Raw genomic sequence first — 26,468 nt, 5'->3', positions numbered from 1 at the left:
AGTCACCCCTTTTTCTGGGGGCACAGAAGGGCCCAGAATTGAGCCTGTCATGTTGATGATGGTAACAAGTAGGATGTTTGTGTTTCTTTGGAAGGCACGTGCAAGCTCAGATTCTGCTTTAAAAAATATTAATAAAAGTTAGGTATACTAACAAAACAAGCATGTAGCAGCAGTATACTGAGACAGCCCTTGGATTCATAAGCTAAGGCAAAAAAAAACAAAAAAAAAACCAGGATGAAGAATGTGCGAAGTAGGATATGAAGACTTATCTAATCAGTTAGAAGACAAATGGTGAGCCTCTGGAGTTCAACAGAACACCCAGGCTAACAACAGGTACCTGTGAAAGTGAGTGTAAAAATGCTTCATACTGATTTGGTAGGTGTTTTTGCACACATTTTGCTCGTGTGTAAATAATTATGCAGGCACTACAGCTGTGGCAGATTAGGTGTGTAAGGGGCCAGATCTCATTCTCATTAAAGCTAGTGACAAATGCTCCATTTCTTCATCACAGACAGAAAATCCTAGTCCCTGCCTGAAAAGGCTAACATCCAGATATCTCAAACCTTCAGCAAGCTCTGTACAGATGCATCTGCCTGCTAGTGCAGGCTGAACTGACATCAACAGGTGCAGAGTCCATCTGAAGGGTCTACCAATCTTCACCTCTCACTGATTAAATCAGGGTGGCACAAGAAAGCAGTTCTGTCTTCAAATACGTAATGCAATTTCTTTCAAGTCAGTCAAAGGAAAGGGAATGCCTCTGCATCTGAGTGCAAAACTGAATATGAAATAGCTGAATTGTGCTTTATGGGTTACCTCATTCATGGAACAAGTGGCCATTTCTTATTTATTGCTTGACAGTTGCATTAGGGTGTTTTTATTACATGTCATGCTAACAAGCCAATGATTTTTGTTTTTCCAATATTCAAAGCATCCATCCATTGGATTTAAAAATATTTAATTATGTTATTACTGTCCTACATAGCAGGTTTAGACATAGTGAAACCAGATAATGCCATTAGAACCAGAAAACATAGTATATATATTAAATATATTACCAATAACATTTTGTTTCCTGTATTTGCAACAGAACAATCATAAAATATAGGAACAATGACATTCTTTCAGAATTTTTTAAACCTAGGTCAGCAATTCTCAACCAAGATGCCATGAGATGCTTTTAAGGGTGATGTGCAATATTGTTGGGTATGTAAGTACCTCCATATAATTCACAAGGTAAACCCAAAGACTTCAAACAGGAATCAATAGTGTCAAAAACATTCTCATCTACTCTGGTCTATGTGGAGGTCTTTGCAACAAAAGAGTTGCTGTAGTCTTTTACCATAGTCAAGAAACAAGCATTTTCTGAGGGATGCCCCGAGTCTAAAAATGTTGAGGACTACTGACCTAGATGCTAGTAGGAATTCAGCCAGTATAGTGTTTTCTACTTGAAAATCCATATATAATACAGATAAAATGTGTTTCTTCAAATCGTCTATCTTCTGTGTTTAAAACATACAATAATCCAAACTTCTTTTACCAAAAGGGTAAACACAAATCATTACTGCAGAAGCAGATAACATATACCCACACACATCATCTGTTTAAACCAAGTAGATTTTTCTTCAAAGATGTGAAACTCCTAAAGACTATTTAAAAGTGTAATTTAAGAGTCAGACTAATTATAGCAAAACTATGGTCCTACATTAAAAAGAAAAAAAAAATATATAAAAGTAAATGTACCAACTGAAATGGTATAAAAAGCCAAGTCACATAGATATTATTAAAAAGGTAAAAATATTTAAAGTTGGGTCCCTTGGGAATTTTTAGGCTGTTCAGTACTTATGAGCAGATATGGTCTATCATACAAGGCCCACACAGCATTTATGTCCCACTTAAATCTGTTTATGGGAATCAAAGTCAATTTCATTGAAGTCAATTTCACTTCACTATTCCAGTGAATGTACACACTTTTGCAACTATAGCTGTTATCTAGATTCCCCAGTCATTTGTAGCAACGATTCATTTCCTAGCATGCTAATAAATAGGTTGTGCATTTCAGGGATTTCCTACTAATAGGTGTAATGTCCTCTTAATTTACTTATTTCATCAATAGATTTTCACTTTAGGTACCGTGCCTGGGTGGCCCAGTGCAAATGTACAGGTTGCTTTGACTGCACACAAATTTGAAGACCTCACTGTTGCTTCATGTTACTAGTTCAACCTGATGCTGCCTTCCACATCAGCAGAATGCTCTCTAGGGGTTAGTATTTCTTTTATGCTAAAGGATATTAGAATTACCCTTCAGCTGCAAAGGCTTAGGACCTCATTCTACCAAATGCTTATAACCCTCCCATTCCCAGAGGTTTAATGTGACATAAAAAGAACAGGGACAGAACTTTATGCTTCTTGAAAAGATCAGTTACATGGCTGGGCAGTTGGAGACACTTATATTCTCTATGCAGAGTGGTACTAGATAATTGCCTGTAATCTGGCTGTTATTTAAGAACTTGGCTTCACTTGGAGGAAGGTGTGCTGGATATTGAAAAAGTCATTTCCAGTTGTACCAGGTAGATAGGTATAACTACATTTCCCACCCCCCCCCCCCCCCCAACAGCAAAGCTAGCTGTAATTTGGTGGGACTTATTCCGTAAGAGGCAGGTGGCATTTCCACTACTGTCTGCCTTCAGAAGTTATGCCTAGGGTGACCATATGTCCAGGATTTCACACTGCACAGTTGTCCACTACAAGTCTAAGGGTGTAATAAAATGGATACCAGATCACTATGCTTACCAATCGCATAAGTGTACCAGACCAGCAATATTGTTTTGGTGCAACCACAGCCAATGAAAGGGAAGTCTGAAACATTGCAACTTCTTCCCGATGAGCTTTTAGCACAGAGGCTTAATAAGCTATGGGTTTGTTCTGGGCACTGGGGCACAGACTCCATGGGGATGGGAGGCAATTCCAGTGGCCTTCCCAACTTGGAACCGAGGGCAGATGCCCCTTTAGCCTACCCTTAGTTACACTATTCTTTTAGCAATTTGGGGTCTGGTTTGTCGTGACGACTCAGGTTATAAGCAAAACTGAGTACTGAGGTGGGGTGGAAGGAGGTAAAAGGAACATTTTCCTGGGGAAGTGAATTATCCCATAATTGCCTGTTTTATCTTCCACATCTGTGACAGCACCAGCTGCTTCAAAGATGCTGGAAGAGTTGGACCAGTGATCTAATCTATCCTGATGACTTTTAATATTCCTACTCCAAGCTTTCCAAGGATGAATCTAGCTTGTTTCTTTCCCGATAACATTTATATTGAGGATCACAAAGTATTAAGTAGAGAAACATGCAAGTTCAAAGGATTGTTCCCATCAGTCATTCATTTTTTCAAATTTTGAAAGAAGAGGGTTGTGTGTACTCTGCTTACAATATTTTTGTGCCTAGAATAAGACCAAAAAAATCCCAGATACAGAATTACTGAACGTGACAGGTTGACAGCAATACATTGACTTAAACTTCCAGCTGTTTGCCCATCTTATTAAGGGCATCACTAACAAGATCCAAGTCATGGCGTAGCTCATTCACCACACTAGCGATGCTCTTAGTGTCCTTCAGGATCTGTATGCTTTGTGTGTACGGGTTATACTTCACCCCAAATGGGCGCTTGATGGTTTTTGCAAATTCCCTGTTCAATTAAAAAAAAAAACTTTTCAAGTAAATTCAGCCAAAAACAGTAAGCCAATCATCACTTCTTGGTGTACAAGGGAGTGGTGGAGGGGTTCTGCAAAAAAGCCACCATTAGTGACCTACAGTTTAAACCAGTTTTCCTTCTTACTAATTCTTACCTGCTCTTCCATAGCCTTTTTCATCAGTGTCATTCTCTCAATTTTTCAATGGGGAAAATCCAAAGCATGAGAATGATTGCACAAACCCACCCAATATATCAGTAGCAGAACCAGAAATAAAACCCATGTTTCCCCAAGTCCCAGTCCAATGGGCAACTGTCTTGCATGTGCTTTGGTAAAGTTGGGCAGCTGGGTTCAGCTCTTGCTAAAAACTGATCTTCTGTAACTTCATGCAGCTGCTACCCATCACAAAAAGAGGTTATAGGCTTGTACAGAGTAAATCCACTGATGTTAATAGTATCACAGCCATGGAAAAACTAAAATAAATAATATGAGAATTGTCCCATTGACGACTGTCCTCTGGCACCAGGCCCTTGGCCCCCATCTACTTCGGGCCTCCGGCCTCTGTCTTGCTGTGCCCTTCTTGGATACAAGGACCTTGCCCTGTCTGCTCTGTAGCCTTGTACTGAGTTGACAGAGTTATTCTTGTTATTGACAGAGTTATTCCAGATTTATGCTCATGTAACCAACAGCAGAATTTGGCCTGATGGCTACAGCCAACATTACTTTCATCATGGCCCCAAAGTGTAAATTGTTATAGATCTTTTATATAGCTCTGGAAAAGGTATCCACCCCTTTTATTTCATGGACTAATAAGCTGACCCAAATTGTTTGTGGTAAGAGAAGCCAAACTCAAAAAACATAAGTTTATTGGAAGAGGTCATTGCAAGCATGTTACAGTTGTGCACTGTATTATGCCCCTCCTCTATTCCTAGGCTCAGCTCTAGCTGTTGTTTCCAACCTCTTAACCCCCATATGGCTTGGACCTCAGATCACTTAAAAATCATTTATTTCTTTATGCCCCATGATGAGAAATTCACCCCCTGAACAGAGATCCAAGAGAAGAATCAATGCACCACTTTAAGTCCCACATAAGCCATCCAAATAGGGCTTAAGTGGCACTTGAAAGCAAAAACAGATTTTTTTATTGCCAATTCTTTACCTGTCAGATGGATTAGTGTCTGGTACAGGTTAACTTTTCTACTCTTTGTGGGCATCTATAGAGTAATGTTTGCTATAGGGTTTGCTCAGGTGGTATAGCAACTGACATAATATAAGGAATAATCATAGAGAGAAAACAAAGCAAATACCAAACAGCAGCATTCTGCCAAGTGGAAAGTAATAATAAAGTTTTATTATAAAAAAGGTGAAGGATTTTTTTTTTCCTGGCAGATGCAGCAAATTAAGCCTGTCCTTAAGTAATGACAGAGATAAAAACAAACTATACCTCATCTTTTCCTTTGCTTCTTCAAAACTTTCAGAAACAAAGTAGACTTCCTGGAAAGTGGTAATGAGGCATTCTTGCTTGCTGGTGGCCTTTGGATCAAAGGGCTTGACTTTAGCATTGCCAGAGAGTGCATGCTGGGAAATAGACAGTTACATTAATGAAACAAAAACATTAACATTATCTCCCATTATGCTACACATTAGCAATCGACACCGAAACAATCCTCAGGGAAGATCAAGCCATAGAAACAATGAGTTGGGGAGGATAAAGTGATGCCATATATGTATTAAATCTCTGTACCTCATCGTTTCTTAAGAGTTATGTCTGCTGATTAGCATTAGCTAACCCTTAGGAAACTGGATAACCTTAAAGAGCCATGTTCTGGCATTTTTGTTCTCACTGGGCATGTCTATACATTCAATTGATGGAGAGCAATAAACTCCAGGGCTTATTGCACCAGACTCTATTGCTCCCAGGTGCACCATTTAAAGATGCACCAGGACCACAGCATACCGAGCCACAGCCCCAGCTGGCAGGAGGGCCCAGGAGTCAGCCTGCCAGCCCAGCGTTGCTCTTGCCTGGTTTAACATGCTGCGGAGGGGCTGGCTGGGACATGAGGATGCTTCAGTGCAGAGCTAGCCAGCAGGCAGCCCCTACACCAAAGTACCCTCATGCCCCAGCCAGCCCATCTGCATCTACATGTGTGCTATTGCTACTACCATGCTGCAGAGTTTATTAATTTCCTGCAGCCTAATAGGGTCGTGTGTGTGTAGATGCTGAGACATTTACTGTGGAATTAGACAACTCCACAGTAAAAAAAAAAAAAAAAAAAAAAGAGTCTTGTGTATAGGTGCCTACAGTGTAGTATTTTGCTTATGTGAGCAAGTCAGTATATTTGAACTTCAGGCCCATGGGATTACATACATAGTAGGATGCTACTACATTAAATGAATGTTAGCAGAGCATGGTTCAAAAAGCCATGAGTTGGTATGTAGTCACAACACAGCAACTCAAGGCCCAATTTTAAGGATTACAGGGCACTTACAACTCCATCTGAAATCATTGGGAACTGTAGAGGTTCAGGCTCAGCAAACACTGAAAGGCACAAATTCTAGTGATTACCTCCACATGCTCTTCCCTTAAAATCACAGGTCTCTAGGAGCTGCCAAAATACATACCTTCAAAAGGTAAGCTTCACAGAAAAATCAGGTGAAAGAGAAATAGAGCGAGTAAAAGGAGGGTTATTTCCCATTCTTACCTTGAGTTCACTGATAGAAGAGAGCAAGCCAGCTCCATAGACTCTTAGCCGTCCATCTTGCTTGCACAAACCAAACTCTACAGTGAAGAAGTAACACTGAAACAAGGGGGGAAAAGAATTAGAGGAGAAGAAAAAAAATAGCCTTCAATATAGGTGCAGCTAATAATGTGCTAGCTTTTGTAAATCAAGCAGATCAGGCCAGAGGGTTTTAGCCTGGGGGCCATAACCCCTAAAAGGGTCAAGATCACCCTAATTTTTTTCACAAAGTATTAAATGGGAACGAGCCTGAAATGAAAAAGATAAAGAATCTATTTCAGTGCTGCTTTGACTAAATGATTTGACAGTTAAAGCTTCTTATCCAAGACTTGCAGAGGAGCTGATCTCAAGAGGGGCACTGAGATCCAGATCTGCACACAAATGTTCTGAGGCATCCTGCTGAAACTGCCTTAGGGAACCAGCAGTCAGCCTAAAAGAATCCTTGCAAATGACAGGACTTTTTAAGCCAACAAACAGTAAAATCAAATAAAGAAACAAGAACAAGGATCAGGCTCAATTTCGTTTTCTCTGTAGTTTGGTTATTAGAGAAAGCAGATAATGTGCACTTTAGTTTGTAATTTTGGGGGATTTCCAGAGGTATGAGAGGCAGAAAGCAAGATTTTCAAATGTGGTCTAATTATGATACTACTAAAAATTATAGGAATTTGATTTAGCTGTAATTTATGCTGAGGTTCAGGGTTTTTTCTTCAAATCCTACCCATTTGATTTTTTTCCTTAAAATATTTCTGGAAAGGTATTCGGAGATCTGTGTGTATGTCCATGTGTCAGGGTGATTTGTCACGTGGAAAAAAACCTCAAAAACATACATCCCATGGCAACTGCATTTCCTTCCGATTAGTTCCACACATTGTCATCATAAATTACTGTGGAAGTGACTGATTTTTGACCTTGGAGGATGGCATTCAACACTGAGAAATGCAAGGTGCTCCACCTTGAGAGGAAAAAACCCACATTATACTTATAGGCTCGGCAGTGCTACACTCACTAGCACCACAATCGAAAGACACTTGGGGGTCAAGATTGACCACAACATGAACATGAGCCACCAATGTGATGCCACAGCTGGCAAAGCAAACAAAACCCTGGCTTGCATCTACCAATGCATCTCAACCAAGACCTAGGAAGTCATTCTCCCACTTTACTCAGCCCTGGTGAGGCCACAGCTGGAGTACTGCATCCAGTTCTAGGCTCTGCTCTTAGAAAGGATGTGGAGAAGGTTGAGAGGGTCCAGAGGAGAGCCACATGCATGGTTAGAGGACAAGAGAACAGGCCTTATGAAGAGAGGCTGAAGGACAAGGGACTCTTCAGCCTAGAGAAGCGAAGGCTCAGGGGAAATTTGGTGGCAGCCGAAGTCTATAAGGGGTGTGCATCAGGAGCTGGGAAAACATCTGTTCACCAGGGCACCCTGAAGGAAGACAAGGTCTAATGGTCACAAACTCTGAGAAGACCATTTTAGGCTGGACACAAGAAAAAAAAAAAACAAAAAACTTGTCTACTGTCAGTGTCCCCAGAGCCTGGAACAGACTCCCTTCCAGAAGTGATGCAAACACCTACTCTGGACACTTTCAAGAAGCACTTGGATACCTATCATGCTGGGACCAGATGACCCCAGATGACTTCCTGCCCCTTGGGCAGGAGGCTGGACCCAGTGATTTAGCGAGGTCCCTTCCAGCCCCAATGTCTATGAAATCTATGAAAAAAGCCTTGACCGAAAAGAAACAGAACATGGGTTTTGACCTGAAGAGCATAAACCTCAAGGTTCATTGCATTCAAACCCACTTACTCAAAAGGCTTAACAACCAGGGCCTGTGCCTTGGGTGGCAGTGGTGGCGGAAAGTTGGGGCCTCGGGTGAGCTGGCTGCGGAAGCTGTGGTGGCAAGGTTGGCTGTGACAGCAGCTGCCATTCTTCCATTTCTAAGGTATCACCTAAGGCTGGTGCCCTGATCACCCACCCCTTATTACACTACTGCACTTATTATATTTCTCCCTGGTTAACCATAATATTTCCACACAAAAAAAACTTTTGCTTCTCTTCTAGCATAAATATGGTACAGAAAAGACAGAGAACAAGTGAAATAACTAACTAATACAGGGATAAACTTGGTTCTGATGACAAAGCCAGCGGTTACTTTCATGGGAAAGGAAACGCAGAATGGGAAATTGTAGAATGCTGGGTACAAATGCAAGCAGGATTCATGTTGCCGGAGATTGGGACACTCACTGTTGCCAGTTTCTGAACAGCTTCATCTGATGCCCCAAGTGATGCCAGACCAATTTCCTGGGAGAACTGAGCAAAACTGGGTTCAGCCAAAAGCGGGACATGACCTAGAAGCTCATGACAGGTATCACTGTTAAAGAAACAAAGTGGAAGTTGTGTCATGATGACCTTTCCATCCCTTCTTAAGAGTGAAAAAGCAGCACCAAACCAAAAAAAAAAAAAGTTGTGCCATATGGAAACATTAAGTACGTCAAAATGATTTAAGATCTAAAAGACAAGCAAATATATTGCATTCTATTCTTGATGTCTGACTGTATCGTTAACTCAGCTAACATTAATTTTCATCCGAAAATGTAAGTTCTTAAATCCACTTGTAGAGAAAGATTTTCCCCCTCAAAAAAATCAGTCTTACTCTGCTTCCATTAATGTCAGTGGGACCTTTACCACTGATCATCAAGAACAACATTAGGCCAATGCTATGCACTTTTGCAAATCTTGTGCCCATGAATGTGCAGCCTGATTTTCTTCTGTGTTGGGCACTCACAAATCTCACTAAAATCAGTGGGAGGTACAGGTCCTTGGCACATTTGAGGACTGGACCATTCTTGCCCATGTACCCAATTATGCAGGTAGGACCCTAACTACAGACACTTTTGGTTTTAGAATACCCAGGCTAAACTACAGATTTGTGGGAATACTTAACTTCTATCCACAGAAATAAAACAAACTTACGGCTCTGGGGTGTACAGAGGATCTGAGCTGTGTCTAACATATTGAGTGCAGTGAAAGACTCTGAATGCCAAGCCTGCCAAGAAATCTCTGGGCGACAGATATCCAGCAACAGGACGGATGGTGAAACCTGTGCGCTCTGAAAAACAACAGATAAATCATAGGTCACTTCAGTGTAGAATTTTACAACATTTTTAACTGTGTTTTCCTGTTATGACTGGAGTAAATACTAGTCATGTGGGGAAAAAAAAAAAAAAACCATTAGTGATGACCTGAGACAGATGAATCTACAGACATTACTATTATTATAGCAGGATATAATAAATAAAAATGTGAGACGTAATAAAGGGCCAGGAGGGAGAGGGGTGAACACATAAGAGATCTGGGTTCGTGTTTATGGTTTATTTGCATAAAAATCATATATTGATGAGCTGCCTTGCTCTTCATACCAGTATATTCAGTGTTCCAATTATGCAATGATCCTTCTTTCTCTCCTGTGCTTTATTATTTTGTCTTCGTGTAACAGGTCACAAACCCATTGGGGCAGCCGCAACACCTCCTTGTGGAACTGCAGCTCCCGTCTGGCTCAAACTCTGTGACCTCTCCCTCTAGTTCACTTGTCTGCCATGCCTTAATCTTATTATTAAAGAGTGATAAAGGGAGGCTACCAACAGGCTTCAGAGTGAGCCACAATCCCTAATAAGTCTCTCCTGGCTCAACTAGGCCTTTGTAGGGCACCTGTAGCCTTAGGGTCAAGTTGCATGGCTCCCTGTCCTTCCCTACACCATGCCCCAAGCTTGCCAGTGTTACAATATCATTGTTCCCTCTGGGGCATCAGCTACCCCAGTCTTCACCCCTTTTAATCTAGCTAGGCCTGTTCACCTAGGCCCACTGAATCAGACCTTGCTTTGAGGCACTAGCATCCCTCTATTGTGTCCAGTCTCTGGGCCCCTGACTTCTGTCTGCCAGGCTCCTGACATGCTATGGCTGCGCTCCTCTGGCACTGGGCCCTTGGCCCCTATCTGCTTTGGGCCTCTGGCCTGTCTTGTTGTGCCCCTCTCAGGAACTAGGACCTTGGCCCGTCTGCTCTGTAGCCTTGTACTGCCCCTCACCAGGCTCAACAATAGCTCAGGCCTTGACCCTGCCCCTGGTAGGAGCTCAAGGCAATCACATGCCTCACAGGCACTAATGAGGCCTCCAAAACCACCCCTTACAGTCCCAGCTCAAAACCACCAGTGTGATCAGTAACAAAACTATAAGCCCCTGGCCTATAACAGATACACAGCAGTAGATGAAACAGCTCTCTGCCCCCTTAAGAGGGCAAACTTTCTTCATCTCCTCCCAGGCACATCTTCCCGCCCGGGGCTCTTCCTTGGCCTGCATACTTAGCCCTCTTGAGCTCTCAGACCCTCTAGTAAGCACTTCAACCCTCTGGAGTTAACAAAACCAAGGCCACTTGCCTATAAAAACCCACTCTCTCTCAACCCAGGTAACTTGCCTCAACTCCCCAGTCTGCAGTCATTCAGTATAAACCAGTTTCCTTCAGGGACACAGCTGCCTTGCAACCTGAAGCTCCTCCCTGCATGGTGGCTGGGGAGAGACTACCTGACCAGTATAGGCTCTGGCCCAAGCCTCCTTCCCACAGGTGAGCCCCTTATTAGCTCCCCTCTGCCACCTGCAAGCAGTTTGCTTGCTCTCTTAAAGGAGCAAGCACCTCCAAGTGCCCTGCTATACTTCAGAACTACAGAGCACTCGCAGTCATAGATTCTTATATTTTAATGCCAGAAAAGACCATTTTGATCATCTAGTCTGAGCTCCTGAATAACAAAGAATATTTTATTTCTCCAAAAGAAATAAGATAACCAAATTTAAAGACTTCAAGAAAAATCTACTGCACAGCACCTGCTTTTTAGATAGGTGGTTTCTTCTTGGAGCAGATATTTATTAAAAATATTAAAACACAGCGTTTTTAAAATGTGCACTCTTCAGGCTGTATATACTCCCTGGCCATGTCCAGACATATGCAGACATTTGGTTCCTCAGGGACAACTAGCAGTGCCACAACTTGTGCTGCTGCTAGTTGACCCCAGGGAATGCCTGTGCCGTATGTGCTCTGGTGTGTGGCAAGTTACACTCGGTGGGGCTGGAGAAGCTGGAGCCAGCACTGGGGTGGTGCCAGGAGCCTTATCTGGGGGCCTCCCAGGGCTGCAGCAGTGGAAATCCTGCCACACAGAGCCTGGCCGGCAGAAGAGCACAGCTCCAGCCAGTCAGGATCCAGCTTTGGGTGGCACACAGTACCGCTGCGTGTATCACTCCACTTTTTTTTCTTCTGCATTTTTTTGACCCCTGGATATCCAGAGGTCAAAAAGACAAAAAACAAAACAAAAAAAAAACAACTTTCTGTGCTGTTCCCTTGCAATGTGGAAAACAATTGAATGCATCTGCAGTGCCACATACCACACTGTTGCACTTCCCTCAATGAGGCCCGCGACCAGTACTGCCAAATCAAGAATTTATTGTTTTACTAACAATCTGCAAGCTTTTTTACTGGCACCCAAACTTTTTTACTGACATGTTCTTACTGATGTTTTATATAATGTAAATGTAACTCTTCTGCCAGGCCCTACTTAGAAGGGCTGGTTCAAATTTAGGCATTTAACATTAACCATGGTAAAAAAAGTTTGGTTGCCAGTAAAAAAGTTGTTTTTGTTTTTTTTTTTAAGGCAAAATGTTCTAGAGCCGACAGCCCTGCTTGACTGGTTTATACTGTGCTACCCCTTTCCCCCCCGCCAACCCCAATAGCCCCCTTACTCATCCCCATACCCTGATGCCCCCAACTGCACCCTACACCATGCTGCTCCCCACCACTGTGCCAAGCCCAACTAGCCTTACCCCCACCAGTCCCACTCCCATACTTCTGCAATGGACCACCAAAGGAGCCTACTAGCAACCGAGCAGTACTACTGGCAGTCTGGGACACAGCTGCAGCAGCACATGGCTGAGAGGATGTTCCCTGCAGGGCACTGTGCTCCCACTCAAATACCAGGTAGCACTGCTATGCTCTGTCTATCAGAATTTCAGTCAAGCCATGACTGCTTAGTGTTTTTACTGACAGATGAAGTTTGTTTTTTTGTTGGTCTTTTTAAACAGACTCTACTGACAGCCATTTTTAGCCTGATATTTTTTTTTAAATGACAGTCAGTAAATTTACCTAGAGTTGGCAAGCCTGCTTGTGATGCACATAAAACTCACTGACCTCAGTGGTTACACAAAAATCTTTTTTTTTTTTTTTTTTTTTTTAAACGTTATATGGTATGCTGGGCAGGTTCTTGCTTTAGTTAGAAGAGAAAAACATGTAGGGCACTATAGTTTCCTTAAAGTGTTGTTCTGTTATGCTGCGGCTGCTTTCCTAATAAATGCCTGTGCATTGATGTCCGTACTGGATGGAAGTATGTTCATGTTTATAGTGCCAAAGAAATGAGATAAATGAAGCTGCCCCTCAGTGGCAGTTGCTTAATACATCATAGGCCAGGAGGTCAAAGGCATTTCAGTGCCTTAAGATTTAAGGTAGATGTCCAGTGGTTTTTCAAAAGCTCATACTTCCTATTAGTATAGCTTTTATTACAGAGAAATTAGCACATTACCTTTCAGGAAGCGGGATATATCTTCCAGCTGAGGTATATTGTCTTCTCTGTACCCACAGTACTTGGTGAGTAAGGGTAAGTTTTTAAGGTACTCTCTGCAGGCATGGGTTGGGTAGAGCTTGTTAAGCTCTCGGAAAACAGTGCCCCAAGTCTTGATCTCCTCCTCAGTGAATTCAATCTTGGGAATTGGGTCACCACTACAACGAGAGTATATGTTAATCTGGACTGAGCGTCTTCCGAAATGCATAGCTTATTTATCTAGCAGTCATTATATTTCTGTGAGGCCCAGTCATGATTAGGATCCCACTGTAAAGGAATAATACAAACCCCAGGAAGATGAGACTTCTGCTAAAAAGTCTAACAGTTTGACATAACTCTTATTCAAGACTTTCTATTGACTTCAGGGGAACTGGGTCAGGTTTTAAAATCCCTACCTTGCAAAAAGTTTACTTAGGAGCTTAGCATTGCACACTGGATGTAAAATTAAACACTCTACAGATCAGGAGCTAACAACACATTACTTCTCCTAGAAGAGCTCTCAACCTGTGCATGAGAATTGTTCATCATCCTTTTTGAGTTCTTTAAAAGGAAAGATAATTATTTAGGTTAACATCACAATGAATCTAAACATCTAAATGTGCATTTGGCATGTGAAAAATCATGCTCTGATACAAGAGTATCTGTCATAATGTATTAAACATTGCCTATCACTTCTAATTAGCCTTTTGGCTCTCGATTAAGCTGGATTAATATGGGGGCATGATCCAAAGCCCATTGAATGCAATGAGAAAGCTATATCATGATTCTAACATGGCCCGAGTAACAAATGTTATAAGCATTAGCCTCCCAAGGAAAACTGTGTCAATATAATGATGACTTAACAATACTGTTTTCCTATAATGGTGGTTGATTGTATTAGCATATGCTGTTGCTGTGGTTCTTATAACATTTCTATGTCATTCCCAATGGAGACAGTTACCAATCCAATCCAGATACTTTTCATATTGATGTTGCCTAAGTTCAGAGGCAAATTATAGCAATGGGTAAGAGGATAATTGTATGTATCTGACACAAGGAGATCCTGCAGTAGTGTCTTAAATACTAAAAGTCCCCTTTCATATCTACTGTATCTAATAAACTAGTTTGAATAATTAGAGCAAAGGTTAATTTTCTTGCTTCATTTATATTTAAATAGCCAGCAGGCTAGATACTAACTCCTAATTCCAACTTCTGCAAGTCATTCCAACAACAGACGTCTACCCACACAAAGTCACCATGAAGCTTACAGTTTTACACCATGTGCTCCCCATGCCTTCAGTTATAGGACATGTCTGCAGAAGCTGGGAGAGTGAGCACAAAGGCACAAGGTCACCAACATGTACTGCATGCCACTAATTCCTAAAAGGTGCAATCATTGCAGTGTAACCCCTTTAGCTGGCATAACTGGCCAGCAGTGATTAAGTTATGATTTGACCTTTAATCCAGCTAGGAGTCAGAGGAGCAGTAAAGGTGCTTTATTTGGCAAGGAGCAGTAAGGTGCCAAACCCAGGTCAGGAGAACATAAACTATTGTTATTTCATCCACTTCATTATTGCAAAGCAAAAGGAGACCTATTTTGAAAGGAGATAAACTTACTATTTGTATTTCATAGCCAGGTCTGCAAAATACTTTCGCCTCTTACGATACACATTGTCTTTGAAACCCTACAAGTGGAGAAAAAATGAATAAATTTCTATCGTTGCATCAAATAAGCCTATTCAATAAAGAAAGAGGTGGTTGAGTTTGTCACTTAAACACAAGCAGGAAATATAAGCATTAAAGTGAAAGCATGTTCTGTGAAAATGGATGGTCAAGATAGGAGCCTCCTAAATGTTAAGTGAAACATTATTTAATAAATGTGTTCCCCAATTAAACCAACAATCAGCAATTTCATTGGCTAAATCAAGGGTTATGCACATATTCTGTAAACAAGCATTCTTTTCTTGTCACTTATACAACACTGATGTTTAATTGATTGTTCTTAGTCACAGAATTTAACTGATTGTTCTTAATCAGGTCAATGTAGTTTTTCTTTTTATAGTGGCAAGCAGGAAATATGCTAATAACAAGGGAGAAAAATTACTTAAAAAAAAAAAAAAAAAAACATTCCTCTTAACTATTCAGGCCTGAGCCTGCTATTTTACTCCAGCCAGACTCCTTAAAAATCTACTGAAATTGAAAATCAATGAGAGCTATGCCTAAGCAAAGACAACAGGCTGAAGTTCTTAGGTATTACATTCCCCAAACCATAAAGCTACTGAAGAAAAAAAAAAAAAGGAAAAGAAAAACATGATCCGTTTTCATTTATTGTTGCAAACAGTAGGGAAGCTACTTACTGGGTGGTCAGCATCCAAATCAGACCCATACATCAGAACGCGGTTTGCACATTTATCCAAATCTGAGATCTTCTGAGGAAACCAGGGGACATTCTCCATGTCTAAGGAATGCATAACATCCACAGAGTTATTAATAAAATTAAGTGCATTCAAAGAGGAAATACCAGTTACAAGTTAGCTAAGGCAGTTGCAAGTGAACTTCATAAAGTAAAGAAAGAATAAAGAGCCCACTGCCTATCTGGCACCAACACAGCATCTATCACTTCCTCCTGTGTCAATAAAACATTCTGTTTAGAGAAAAGGGAGTCACTAAAAATAGCGGGGAAGGAAACAGTTAACACTAAAGGCCTGGAACTAACATGGTTTTTCTGTGGCTTTTATTATTTTTATTTGTGCTATAGTAATGTCTAGAGGTCCCAAGGGAGAGTTGTCCCATTCTACTAGACAGTGAAACAAAGCTACCTCAGTTCATCTTCTACAAACCATGCAGTAAGAGCAAGCATGCACATATGTAAGAGAAGCAGATGTGCAGTAAGCCCACACTGCCTTTAAGTCTGTTTTTTTTTTTCCTCTGACATTACTATGAGCTGGTTGCCCTGCCTGTGGGTGGTTGTTTCTGCAAACCTGAGTCACAGTCAAAGCAAAAATGGGTACAAATTCCCCCAAATTAGACTGTCAGTACTCTGCACCCACTCTGCGCAGTAGCAATAAAATCCAAGATGCAGAGCAGCAGAGAATTAGAATTCCTACCTGAGGGAATTACATGCAAGAACCCTTGCGTAGGCATCACACCAGCTCCTGGTCTGGAATGATGCTTCAAATGTGCAAGTCTGCAGACACTGTACATTTGTCATCTTGGACCCACTTTCTATACCCTTGACTCTCACCCAGTTAAACCACACATTTAAACTACTACCCATGCACTGATCCAGACCTCAACAGCTGTAAATCTCTTACTTCACCCACGCCTTTTGTAATGAGACTGAGACTATGGCTGTTATGTTGCACTGCTATATAACCATTCTCTTGGGTGGATCTCCCTTCCCCAGTTAAGGATTTTTTTTTCCTCCATACATGAGTTCAGTATTAACCCCAGGCTCCACCTCCCACAGTGGGAAAAAAGGACAAGATGGAAACAAGGGGAAAGATCAGCATCCCCTGGATAAAACAAGGACTTTATGAAGTAGGAGTTTCAGCATGAGAAAAAGAGTACAAGAGGGCATCTCTGCGTGGGGGAGGGAATATGGAAGCCCTTCTACAAGGAAGTCAGAATGGGTGTGATGTGCAGTCAGGGATAACTTGTACTGATTTGAAATGGGGAAATATATTCTCACTTAATATAAATCTACACAGCCCAACTGATTTCAACGAAATCAAACTGGCACATCCAACCTGAGCTCCTCCAACAGAAAGCATAACAAGTCATGGGGGTACAGCAAACTAATTCCCCAAATGGTTGACATAAAAATATTTTAAATCAACATATTAGAGATGTTTTAAAACATCCCTTCTTACTTACCATCTTCCTGATGAGTGAAGCTATCTGCTGGATTCATAGACACAATATTAACATGGGATTTCAGGAGGTGAAGGATTTCATTCAGCTGTTCCCTGTTACTATCACAGTCCACAAAGATCTCAAACTCTGAATTTCTTCGCCTTGACTTTCGAGACTCGATGTGAACCAGATTCACATGTTTCTCCTGTTCATAAGAAAGAGCGTTAAGACAGCTTGATTAGATAATCTATACTGTTTGCCAAACAAATATTCTGCCGCTTGGCAGTAGCTCTAGGAAGTCATTTTAGTCAGCCAGTTGTATAGATAGCAGTTTATTTATTAAAAAAAGATAAGATGGTTTGTTTAAAAACTTCCATAGAAACAGTCTAGAAAATTACCATTGAAAATTAAAGAGGGGCTATTTTTTTGTTTTGACATAAAAGGTAATACAGTAGAAATATACTGTATTTAAATTATTCAAACAGAGAAAGTCATAATAAAGTGGATCAAATCCTATTTTTCTGCCAAACTTTCCACTGAATAATGACAGAGTAAATATGCAGGTCAGTTATAGGAGACAGAAAAGTTAAATTAGCAATTGAGTCAGTGTAAATCACCGAGTGGCAGTCAAGTCACCATACATTTGTTTCCTTTTCAAACAAAGGAGATGCTAAAAAATGAGTGTTTTCCATTAGTAACATTAAATTAATCTGAAAGCAAGGTCTTTCTCAATAGGTTCTACAAACATGAATAAATAAGGTTCTCGAAGCAATATTGCACAAACTCCATGCTGCAACTAGAGGTACAACTGCAGCATGTAGAGGCATATACCCTTCTACATTTAATCTAGCTAGCTAGAGTAACAATGATAGTGAAAATGCACGGATTAAAAATCCAGAGATGCACCTAGTATTCACAGTAGGCTTCTGCAGCCTACACTGAAGTCTGTGCCATGGAGTCAACACTGCTATTGTTATACAAACTAAGTAGATTAAAGCTAGTACAGTTATATGCTGTAATCCACCCTGTGATGACTCCTCACTCTCCCCAAACACTTAAAGTCCTATACAGACATTGTGCTAAAATTCAGAGTCAGATATTCCTCAGCACACACAACAACAATGCAGCCTCTTCAGTTGATAACGGTTATTTTTTGTGGGTCCAGAAAAGAATTCAACCAGCCCTCCTACTGCAAGATGGCTGTCACCATCAAGGTCAGTTTCAGGAGATAAGCAAAGCAAGCAGTACCAAATAAACCCAAGCTGCCAGGTTAAATGCTGAACTTCCCAGCATCTGAGGTCTTCTACCCCAGCCCCTACCTTCTGCAGACACGGGTTAATTATGGGATCCAAGTTGAGACAGTATTTAAAGGCTAGGTCCCTGTTAAATAAAGAATATAATTATGCTATGTGCAAAGTCTCTATATTTTTTTTTTTTTTTAAATCTTCTGGAGAAGTGTGTTGAGTACATACCTGAAAGAGTTTTAGGGCCTTTACAAGTCCTCCAACTTCATTCTTTAAGGAAAAAATGATGGCTGCTCTACCTCTTTCAGATGAATTGTCTTTGTTCTCTTTATTGTCTTCAACCATCATGTAATTTGACTTATTTAACTAGACGCAAATAAAAGGACAGATTTTTTTGAATGGGTAACAGGTCAGAAAGAAAAAGTCTTCTGTAAGGTTCATACACTATATTTTGCCATAAGGTAGTATCAAATTTTGACTGGACAATTGCAAAAATAAAGCTGACACCAAAAGTCACTATGCATAAAGTTAAGAACATGTCAAAATGTTGTGGGATTGGGGTTTACTATAGGTGTTGAAAATGTGCATTTGGACCCTTGTGTGAGGTCAAAGATAATTCTTTGTCAGTATAAAGTATGTATATTTCATCAAACTATGTTCTATAATTAATTTCACTGCCTCTAAAACCCCAAAATGATTAGTGAAAGTAAGATGAACTAGCCTGAAATACTCTTTAAGGGTTAAATGAAAACTTGAAAAGATAGTTGTAGAGCTCCAATTCCAAAGCCACTGGAAAGATGGATCATGTCTCCATATGTTAAGCCCGAAATTTATTCTCTCTTGCATCCAAGTCAGGATTTTATATCCTTGCTGTTTAACCATAAGCTACTACTCTTACAAAGGAAGCAGACAAAAATCTAACACAACCAGAACACTGTGCTGAACAAAACCTGTTAACTATAAACTTAGCCTACAAACCCAGCCCGTTTCCTCAGTTTCTTGCTACAGGCTTAAAAAAAAAAAAACAAAACAAAAAACAAAAATAGAGAACAAAACCAACTCCCAGATCAAGAACAAAAATACTCAAGACATGCAGCAAGGCTGGGCCGTGTTGTTGAATGCATTACTACGTGTAAATTCCTGATCTTGTTGAAATCAATGGGAGTTTAAAATCCGAACTGTAGCCTGTGGGTGATAGGTATAAATGGAAGTGAAATGAAAACACTTAAAAGTGGTAAAATAATGTAAATAAGCTTTAAAAATGTAATGGTAAAAAGAATCTGCTTCCCAAGGCAGCTCTGTTCAAACCTTGTGTAGAAAAGGTACGTGAGGCACTAGAGACCTGGTACAGCTGTCATCTGTAAAAACCACTGCAGATAGCATGGGCTAGAACGCTATGAAAGAGCTGTTATTGAACTATTTTATCTGGGTGATGTCTACTCAGTTGGGATTGGAAATGATAATGATAATAAAACTGCAACAAAACAGGGGAAGTGTGTTCATGAAACTACAAACATTTTCATTTTATAATTAATTCTTCCTATTTTAATCCCTCTGAAATTCAGAATTGGAAATCCAAATATTTCTATGTCCTAAAGAGCTGCTGAAAAAACAGGGAAGTGATGCATCAAAAAAAATCTCTAAGATGTGCTTATTAATTTTTCAAAAATATAAAAAAAAAAAAATGGTCTGATCAAATTAAATTAAAAATGGTGTGCATTCTTACTGCATATTCTGCTTGCAGAAGTCAGGACATAACATGATGAACAAATTTGAATTACATTTTCATTTAAGATTTACAATCATTTAAATATTGATTCCCCCCCCCCCCAGAAAAGGACTTAAGTGGATTATTTACACTAGTGAGTAGTTTGGAGCATGAGGATATTATATCCTATGCCATGGGCTGATCCACAGTTCACTGATGACAATGAAAATACTCCCACTGAGCTCTGGATTAGGCCCCTAAGCATCTCTAAAGATTCTTTACTAGAGGATGAATGTTGATTTTGCATAGATAGCAATATTAATTTTGTCTCACAGGTTCCGATTCAACAAAGCACTTAATTCCTGCTGACTTTCATAGTCTTAAATTCTTTGCTGAAAGTGGGCCAGAGGTTTTAATCCAGAGTCCACTGAACGGAGAGTTTTTCAATGGACTTCAGTTGTTTTTGGATTAGACCCAGGAAGGACATAGTTCAGAAAAGAACGTTTGAAGAGTCCTTCCATAAAGTGGACAGAACAGGAAATCTAATGATCCTTCCAATGGACAAAGATGGTACTCTCAAATGCAAAAGTCCTTATTTCCATTCAGTGGGTCAAACTTCAGTCAAGGCTTTGCATTAGGGGTATGTAGAATGGGATGTCATGCTCTAAGGGTGACAGCTGTCAGACAGCAAGAGTATTTCATACAACAGATTCCCCTGATGAACTGCTAAGGATTGCCTTAAAACATAACCACTGCCTAAAAAGATCTAACAGTCACCAATAATGTAACAAAGATGTACAACTGGACATAAAATGTAAACCTTCCAGGCCAACATTGCAATATCTTCCCATTTCACATCTATTCAGCTAAGAAAATGCCAAAGTTAGCATCAGTTTATGTAGTATGTTTTCAGTGATTGGGACATAGAAAACACATAAAAGTGCATATTGCCAATTCTGGTATAATCTCCAAAATGTATCCATTTTACAAAACTGAGAATAGAAGGAAAGTTGGAACCTTCAAATGAACAAATCCCTAGAACACAGGATATATAACTGTGCAAGACAATATTGGACTTCCAATAATAATGTTCTCAAAAATTAAGAAAAAGTAGGATGGAAAAGAACCTTTGCCAAATTTTGATGCAAGAACATGGCAGAAGTAAAATTGCAGCGTAAAAAATGATTGGATTTATTTTTGGTGTTATCTTTTATTGAATCAACTGCATCCTTGAGACAGAACTACACAAACTTTCAAATGCAGTGCATTCTTTTTCAGGTAATATAAAGTATTACTATTCAACATCAGACAATCTAATTCCAGCTGTACCTCTAATTTACCCTTGGTTTTTCTTTTTTTTCCCCCCCCCCCCCTTTCTTGTTGGTACCTATGAGTCCCTTTCAAAGGAACAGCATTTGGGGAAAGTTCGATGTTTTTGTTGAATTTAAAAAGTTCTCTTTAAGGTAACAATCACAAAACTAACCTTTCAAACCTTGTTATATATCAGAGTCAAAAGGGAATAAAACCCATAATCACAAGCACAATTCAAAAAATTTCACATTTTAGGCACTCTGACATCCACAGATGTGAGTGGAGTTATTCAAAATATATAGGGATGTATCTGAAACTAGAAGCCACATTGCCTGGAAAATGCTCCTCTTTCTAGAAAGCCTTCAGTACAATCATACTGCTACAATTAAATGGAGAGTTATTAACTGTCTGTGTGGTATTCGTTCTAATCCCATTAGGAAGTAAAGTGTCAGAGGATATTTCATTCCAAACAACTGAAAATCTGGCTCAGAAACTCACTGGACCCACTTTGTACCCAAGGAAAGTGTTTCTAATCCTAAAGGAAAAAGTGAAAAGGCTGTAAAAGCCAACAGATCTGACAACAGTGTCCACAAGCATGCTTTCTTTCTGAATTCTGGCAAGGTCATGAAAAGACTTCAGGGATCTTTTTAATAGTTAGATAAAGATTATAAGCCTGGTCCTGCAAGGTACCCCAAGTATTCGTCTAAGACCAGGGTAGGGCAAAAGTTGAGGGTGTTAAACTCTTACATCTTATCTGACTTCAGTTAGCTATGCCACCCCATTCCAAAAGATGCTCTATTGTAACTCTGGGTGCGAGACATAGATTCTGCTCTTTCTATAATTTTTTAAGATACAGCAGTGGTTCTCAATCTTTTTGGACTCCAGGTATTACTTGATACAAAGCACTCCTCAGAAAATGGCAGCTTTTAAGTTTCCACTTGATTTTTCACTGCAGAAAAATACTAGAGCAATTTTTTCTGTTGCAAAGACCTCAGAAAGACCACAACAGGTCAGAATGGCTTTACACGCAATGGATTCCTATTTGAAGTCTCCAGGCTTATTTTGTGAATCGTGTTAGCACAGTGCTAACATTATATAACACCCCTAAAAGGATCTCAGGGCACCCAGGTGCCCCATCACCCTGCTTGAGAATCAGTAAGGTAGGAGAAAGGGGTAAATGGCACTTGACCTGCCCAATTTTCTCAGACTCAATTTCGTGAAGGGCATGTGTTAGTGCTGAACTAACACCCAGCCATCAAGGAGCATCTGCCTTTCCTAATCTGCTCCAGCTCTCAAGGGTGGGGGTGTTCACACTACTTAAATCAAGTGCAGGTTCAGCAAAGATAGATCTCTCATCTCCTTCACCCGCCTTCCCAACTGCTTGCTTCAAAAGGTCTCCAGAGCCCCAGCCCTCCCTGCTCAGCTTGTAGATTTGTGATAGTTTCAAATACCAGAAGACTTCTGTTGGTTTGTCTTTTTTATTAGCATGAATAAATATTTCCAGGTCCTTGCTGCCCTGCACAGGACTAACTCAGGGTAATCTCTCTATCTGTAGTAGAGGAAAGGAGGAGAGCGTTAGACTACTCCCAGGGAGCCGTTTCTCAGCGGCTCTTGATCTCAGACACCTACCAGCTGTGCCCTTGGAGAGAGGTCTCTCAGCCTCTTCTAACAGGGGGGAGCACCCAACTCCCATGTCCCCTCTTTGCAGGGCTGACTGTTTGGCATCAGATCCCTCCGCCTGTGCCCTTGGGATCCGAACCTTTGACAGCCCCCAGGACCAGAAGGGGCAGACAAGTTTGAATCCCAAGAAGAGAAAAGCGGAAGCAGGGTCCCTCAACCAGGGTGCCGTGGCCCCCTGCAATGCTTTGAGATCTTTTCGAGGATGCCGCACAACATTAGATTAGTGCTGTCAGGCGTGCAAACACAGCGCACAAGATGACCCCAGAGATTGCAAGCAGGCAAAAGCCTTCTGACCCGCTATGAGCCCTCCGCCACAAAAGAATCGCTCTCCCCTTTTTTCTGTGGATCAAAAAACAAGTGGAAATCAAGAGGGGGCATTTTCCAAGCATTGGGGGGGAGTTGAGGCTAGAAAAGGGGCTGCCAAGATCCCAGACGCTTGCCTGGGATGGCTCAGCCCCGGGTGCCGCTGTCTGTGGGAGAGGGACAAGAGGCCCTCCTGAGCTCCCTGCCAGCCCTGGGTGTCTGACAAGAGTCTCCAGGGGCTCTAGCAAGGGGCAGATGAAGTAGCCAAGGCAGGGGCTCTCAGGTGGGATCCCATGGGACCTACCTACCAGCAGGCAGGGGCCACGCGTCCCCAAGAGGCCTGTGGCCTGGCAGGACAGGGCAGGCCCTTACCTCGTTGTTGAGCTGGTTCTCCGCGAGGTGCGAGGGGCTCACGGAGTCGAAGGAGCGGCCCCGACGGGGCCCGTCGCTACGGCCGGACAACATGGCTCTGCGCTGCCCTAGGCGCCCGCTCCGCGCTATTTATGCCGATGTCCTGCCCAGCACGTGCGCGGCTCCGCCCCTGCGCCTCTCTGCCGGCTGGGCGGGGCGGCGCGGCGCGGCGCGGCGCTGCGGGGCCCGCGCCCGCCTGGGACAGCACCTGCCGGGGCACGTACGCACGCATACTCATGTACGTGTGTGTGCAGATGTGTACATGCCTGTAGAGATACACACATCTACACTTATGCGTAGATAACATACATCTATATATAGTGTGTATATACTGTATGTATCTAGATACATGCATATCTATAGTATAGATGTGTGTATATATACACATATACATATATAGTGTATATATGTATACAGATATATATTATACACTATATCTGTACATAGATATATGTATATGTGTGTCTATACACACACATCTATACTATATGCAGACAGATATGTACTATATATATATACACTAGATGCATATATATTACATATGTATGTATGTATGTAGACAAGGTTCTTTGGGTAAATGTGATTTATTAGAGCAACTCAAATAGTTGGAAAAATTCTTCAGGTTTAGCTTGCTAAGAAGAATTTTTCCAACTATTTAGTTGGTCTAATAAAAGCTATCGGATTTACCCAAAGAACCTTGTCTCCCTATGTCCTTTGATCAACACGGCTACAACCTACACCCCTGTATATAACTATGTGTATGTTACAGCATGTATATGTATATAGATATATGTATACACATATATACTATACTATACACATCTATACTATATATGTATACTGTATATATGTACGTAGATATATACATCCATATATTTACATACATCTACACATGTATGTACACACACACACACACACACACAAATACACACATTTATATATAGTTATGTACTGGATATATATTATATAGACTTTATATTTTTGTTTATCTGTTATATTTATTTAAAATATTTATAGTATATGTTGTTTATATTTTATATTTGTTTATATCATATAACATTACATATGTAATGCATATTATCTAATAATGGGTTATGTGTGCATTATACTGATGAAATGTATAGAAACACACATTCAGAATGTACAGAATCCTGTCATGTATGCATATCTATACATACATATACATACATTATATATAGATATATATACACATTATATATACATACACACACCTATACATGCAGAATGTAAAGAATACACACACACACACACACACATATATATATAAGCACACATACATATAAATACACATATATATATACATATATACATACGTACACACATCAAAAATGTGGAGAATCCTCCCTCATATATGTACATTTATACACACACACATATACATACTTACACACAGATAATGTAAAGAATCTTCTCATACACACACACACACACACACACACACGAGAAAGAAAATTCTTTGAAAGATGTTTTTCCCCCCCTAGAGATGGTCTAGTAGCTTAGCACGGTCCCAGCTCCAGACAGATCTCCTCTCAAGATGCTGATAAAGCAAGACACCTAGGATGGAAGATGAATTAATTTCTCTCCTCCTTAGGCAGAAACCCCTTCAGGGGGGCTAGCGTCAGTGCTTTTCTGCTAATCCTGATCTGCCCCCCCTCAGGTGCAGAGGACAGACAAGGAGAAAAGACAGGCTGCTTCAGAGCAGCACTATACCTAGACTCCTGGCAGTCCTGAGCAAACTTTTAGTATTGCCCCCCACCTTCACCAGAGATAATGATAATAATAATGATAATCAGACAAAACAGTTATCCTTTTCAGGGCCCCGGGCAGCCTCCCAGTTCACCCATGCCTGTGTCTGGCCCTGCTTCAGAGAGACATTTGGAAAGGTGCTTTCTTCCCCCACCCTGTAAACACAGATGCACTTCCACCCACCATTCCTTCCTTACTGCTCACTCACCCCACAGGTGAATTAAAATCCTAGAAAGTGAGAATTCAAAGTAGCAACAGTGCCTCTAGTTTGCTTTTTATCAGTTTTCAGCTGCTGTAAACAAGGTAATTATTTTCAGAGGAGGTTTTCACTTATGTGTTGGGTGAGTCTTCTCAGTGGGAATTAAACCTCATCCTGTGTGCCATGCCTACAGCCCAGAAGACAGATGGGCTCAAAGGATACTTTCTTTCTCTTTTCCATGTTTACTAGGTTAATTTTGGTGAGATAGAGCTTGGAAAAATGTATTAAGATTTCCTTTAAGAAAGACCTATCAAGATCCCAGAAGTTGTTGTTCAACCTAAGGAAAATGCCTGGACCAAGGCACTAACACAAATCACTTTTCTGTAATTAAATCTGTTGGTGGTTTCTACAGGAAGGTTGCATTGGACACCTGAGTCGTGTAGACTCAGATGCTTTTTATTTTTGGAAGATGTCCCAGAAAATAGGCTGGGCCACCAAAAGAGAGAAATCAGCAGAGCTCTTCCCTGCGGGCAGGTGGCAGGTCACATACTCATAGGTTATTGACATTACCAATGGTCCTAGCGCCAAGAACACTTCTCATGGCAAACAGCAATTTCCGTCTTGAGGTTGTACTGTGAACAGTAAGTACTAGCATTAAGTACAACTGTGGCTCGTGGTCTGATCAGGGTTCTTGCCTGTTCAAACAAACCATCTCCCTCTTTCCAGCATCCTCTTCAGTGCCCTTTCACTTCCCGGGGAAGGCTAAGGGCAGTTAATTATTTTCATGATACAGACAGGATTTTCCCCTCTGGGAATTCAATCAGTCCCTGTTTCAAAAGAACATATTTCACATTTGGGGTCTCTGTTTTGAAAATAAGCTGTAAATTACTTCACACTCATTTTGAACACAGAAAAACAATAATAATAATCCTAGATGA

The 26,468-nt window shown here is 40.9% G+C and overlaps 1 protein-coding gene across 2 annotated transcripts; it reads right to left on the bottom strand.

Moving 5' to 3' along the window:
• Window positions 1-938: 938 nt before the first annotated feature.
• Window positions 939-23,677, bottom strand: TPH1 (tryptophan hydroxylase 1). 2 transcript variants are annotated; one of them, XM_006263490.4, is made up of 11 exons: window positions 23,526-23,675; window positions 18,380-18,517; window positions 16,929-17,112; window positions 15,410-15,510; window positions 14,670-14,737; window positions 13,035-13,231; window positions 9,394-9,529; window positions 8,665-8,791; window positions 6,387-6,482; window positions 5,129-5,262; window positions 939-3,680 (listed from the first exon to the last, which is right to left on the bottom strand). In XM_006263490.4, the coding sequence occupies exons 1-11, from the start codon at window positions 23,616-23,618 to the stop codon at window positions 3,506-3,508; spliced, it is 1,449 nt and encodes a 482-aa protein (XP_006263552.1). In that variant the 5' UTR covers window positions 23,619-23,675; the 3' UTR covers window positions 939-3,505. The 2 variants fall into 2 exon arrangements, with proteins under 2 accessions (XP_006263552.1, XP_059578593.1); XM_059722610.1 differs by lacking the exon at window positions 18,380-18,517 and having other exon boundaries at window positions 23,526-23,677.
• Between the last annotated feature and the right edge of the window lie 2,791 nt (window positions 23,678-26,468).

This window comes from Alligator mississippiensis, chromosome 2, assembly GCF_030867095.1.
Source record: "Alligator mississippiensis isolate rAllMis1 chromosome 2, rAllMis1, whole genome shotgun sequence".
Taxonomy (NCBI): Eukaryota; Metazoa; Chordata; order Crocodylia; family Alligatoridae; genus Alligator; species Alligator mississippiensis.
This window is presented reverse-complemented; position numbering and strand designations above follow the sequence as displayed.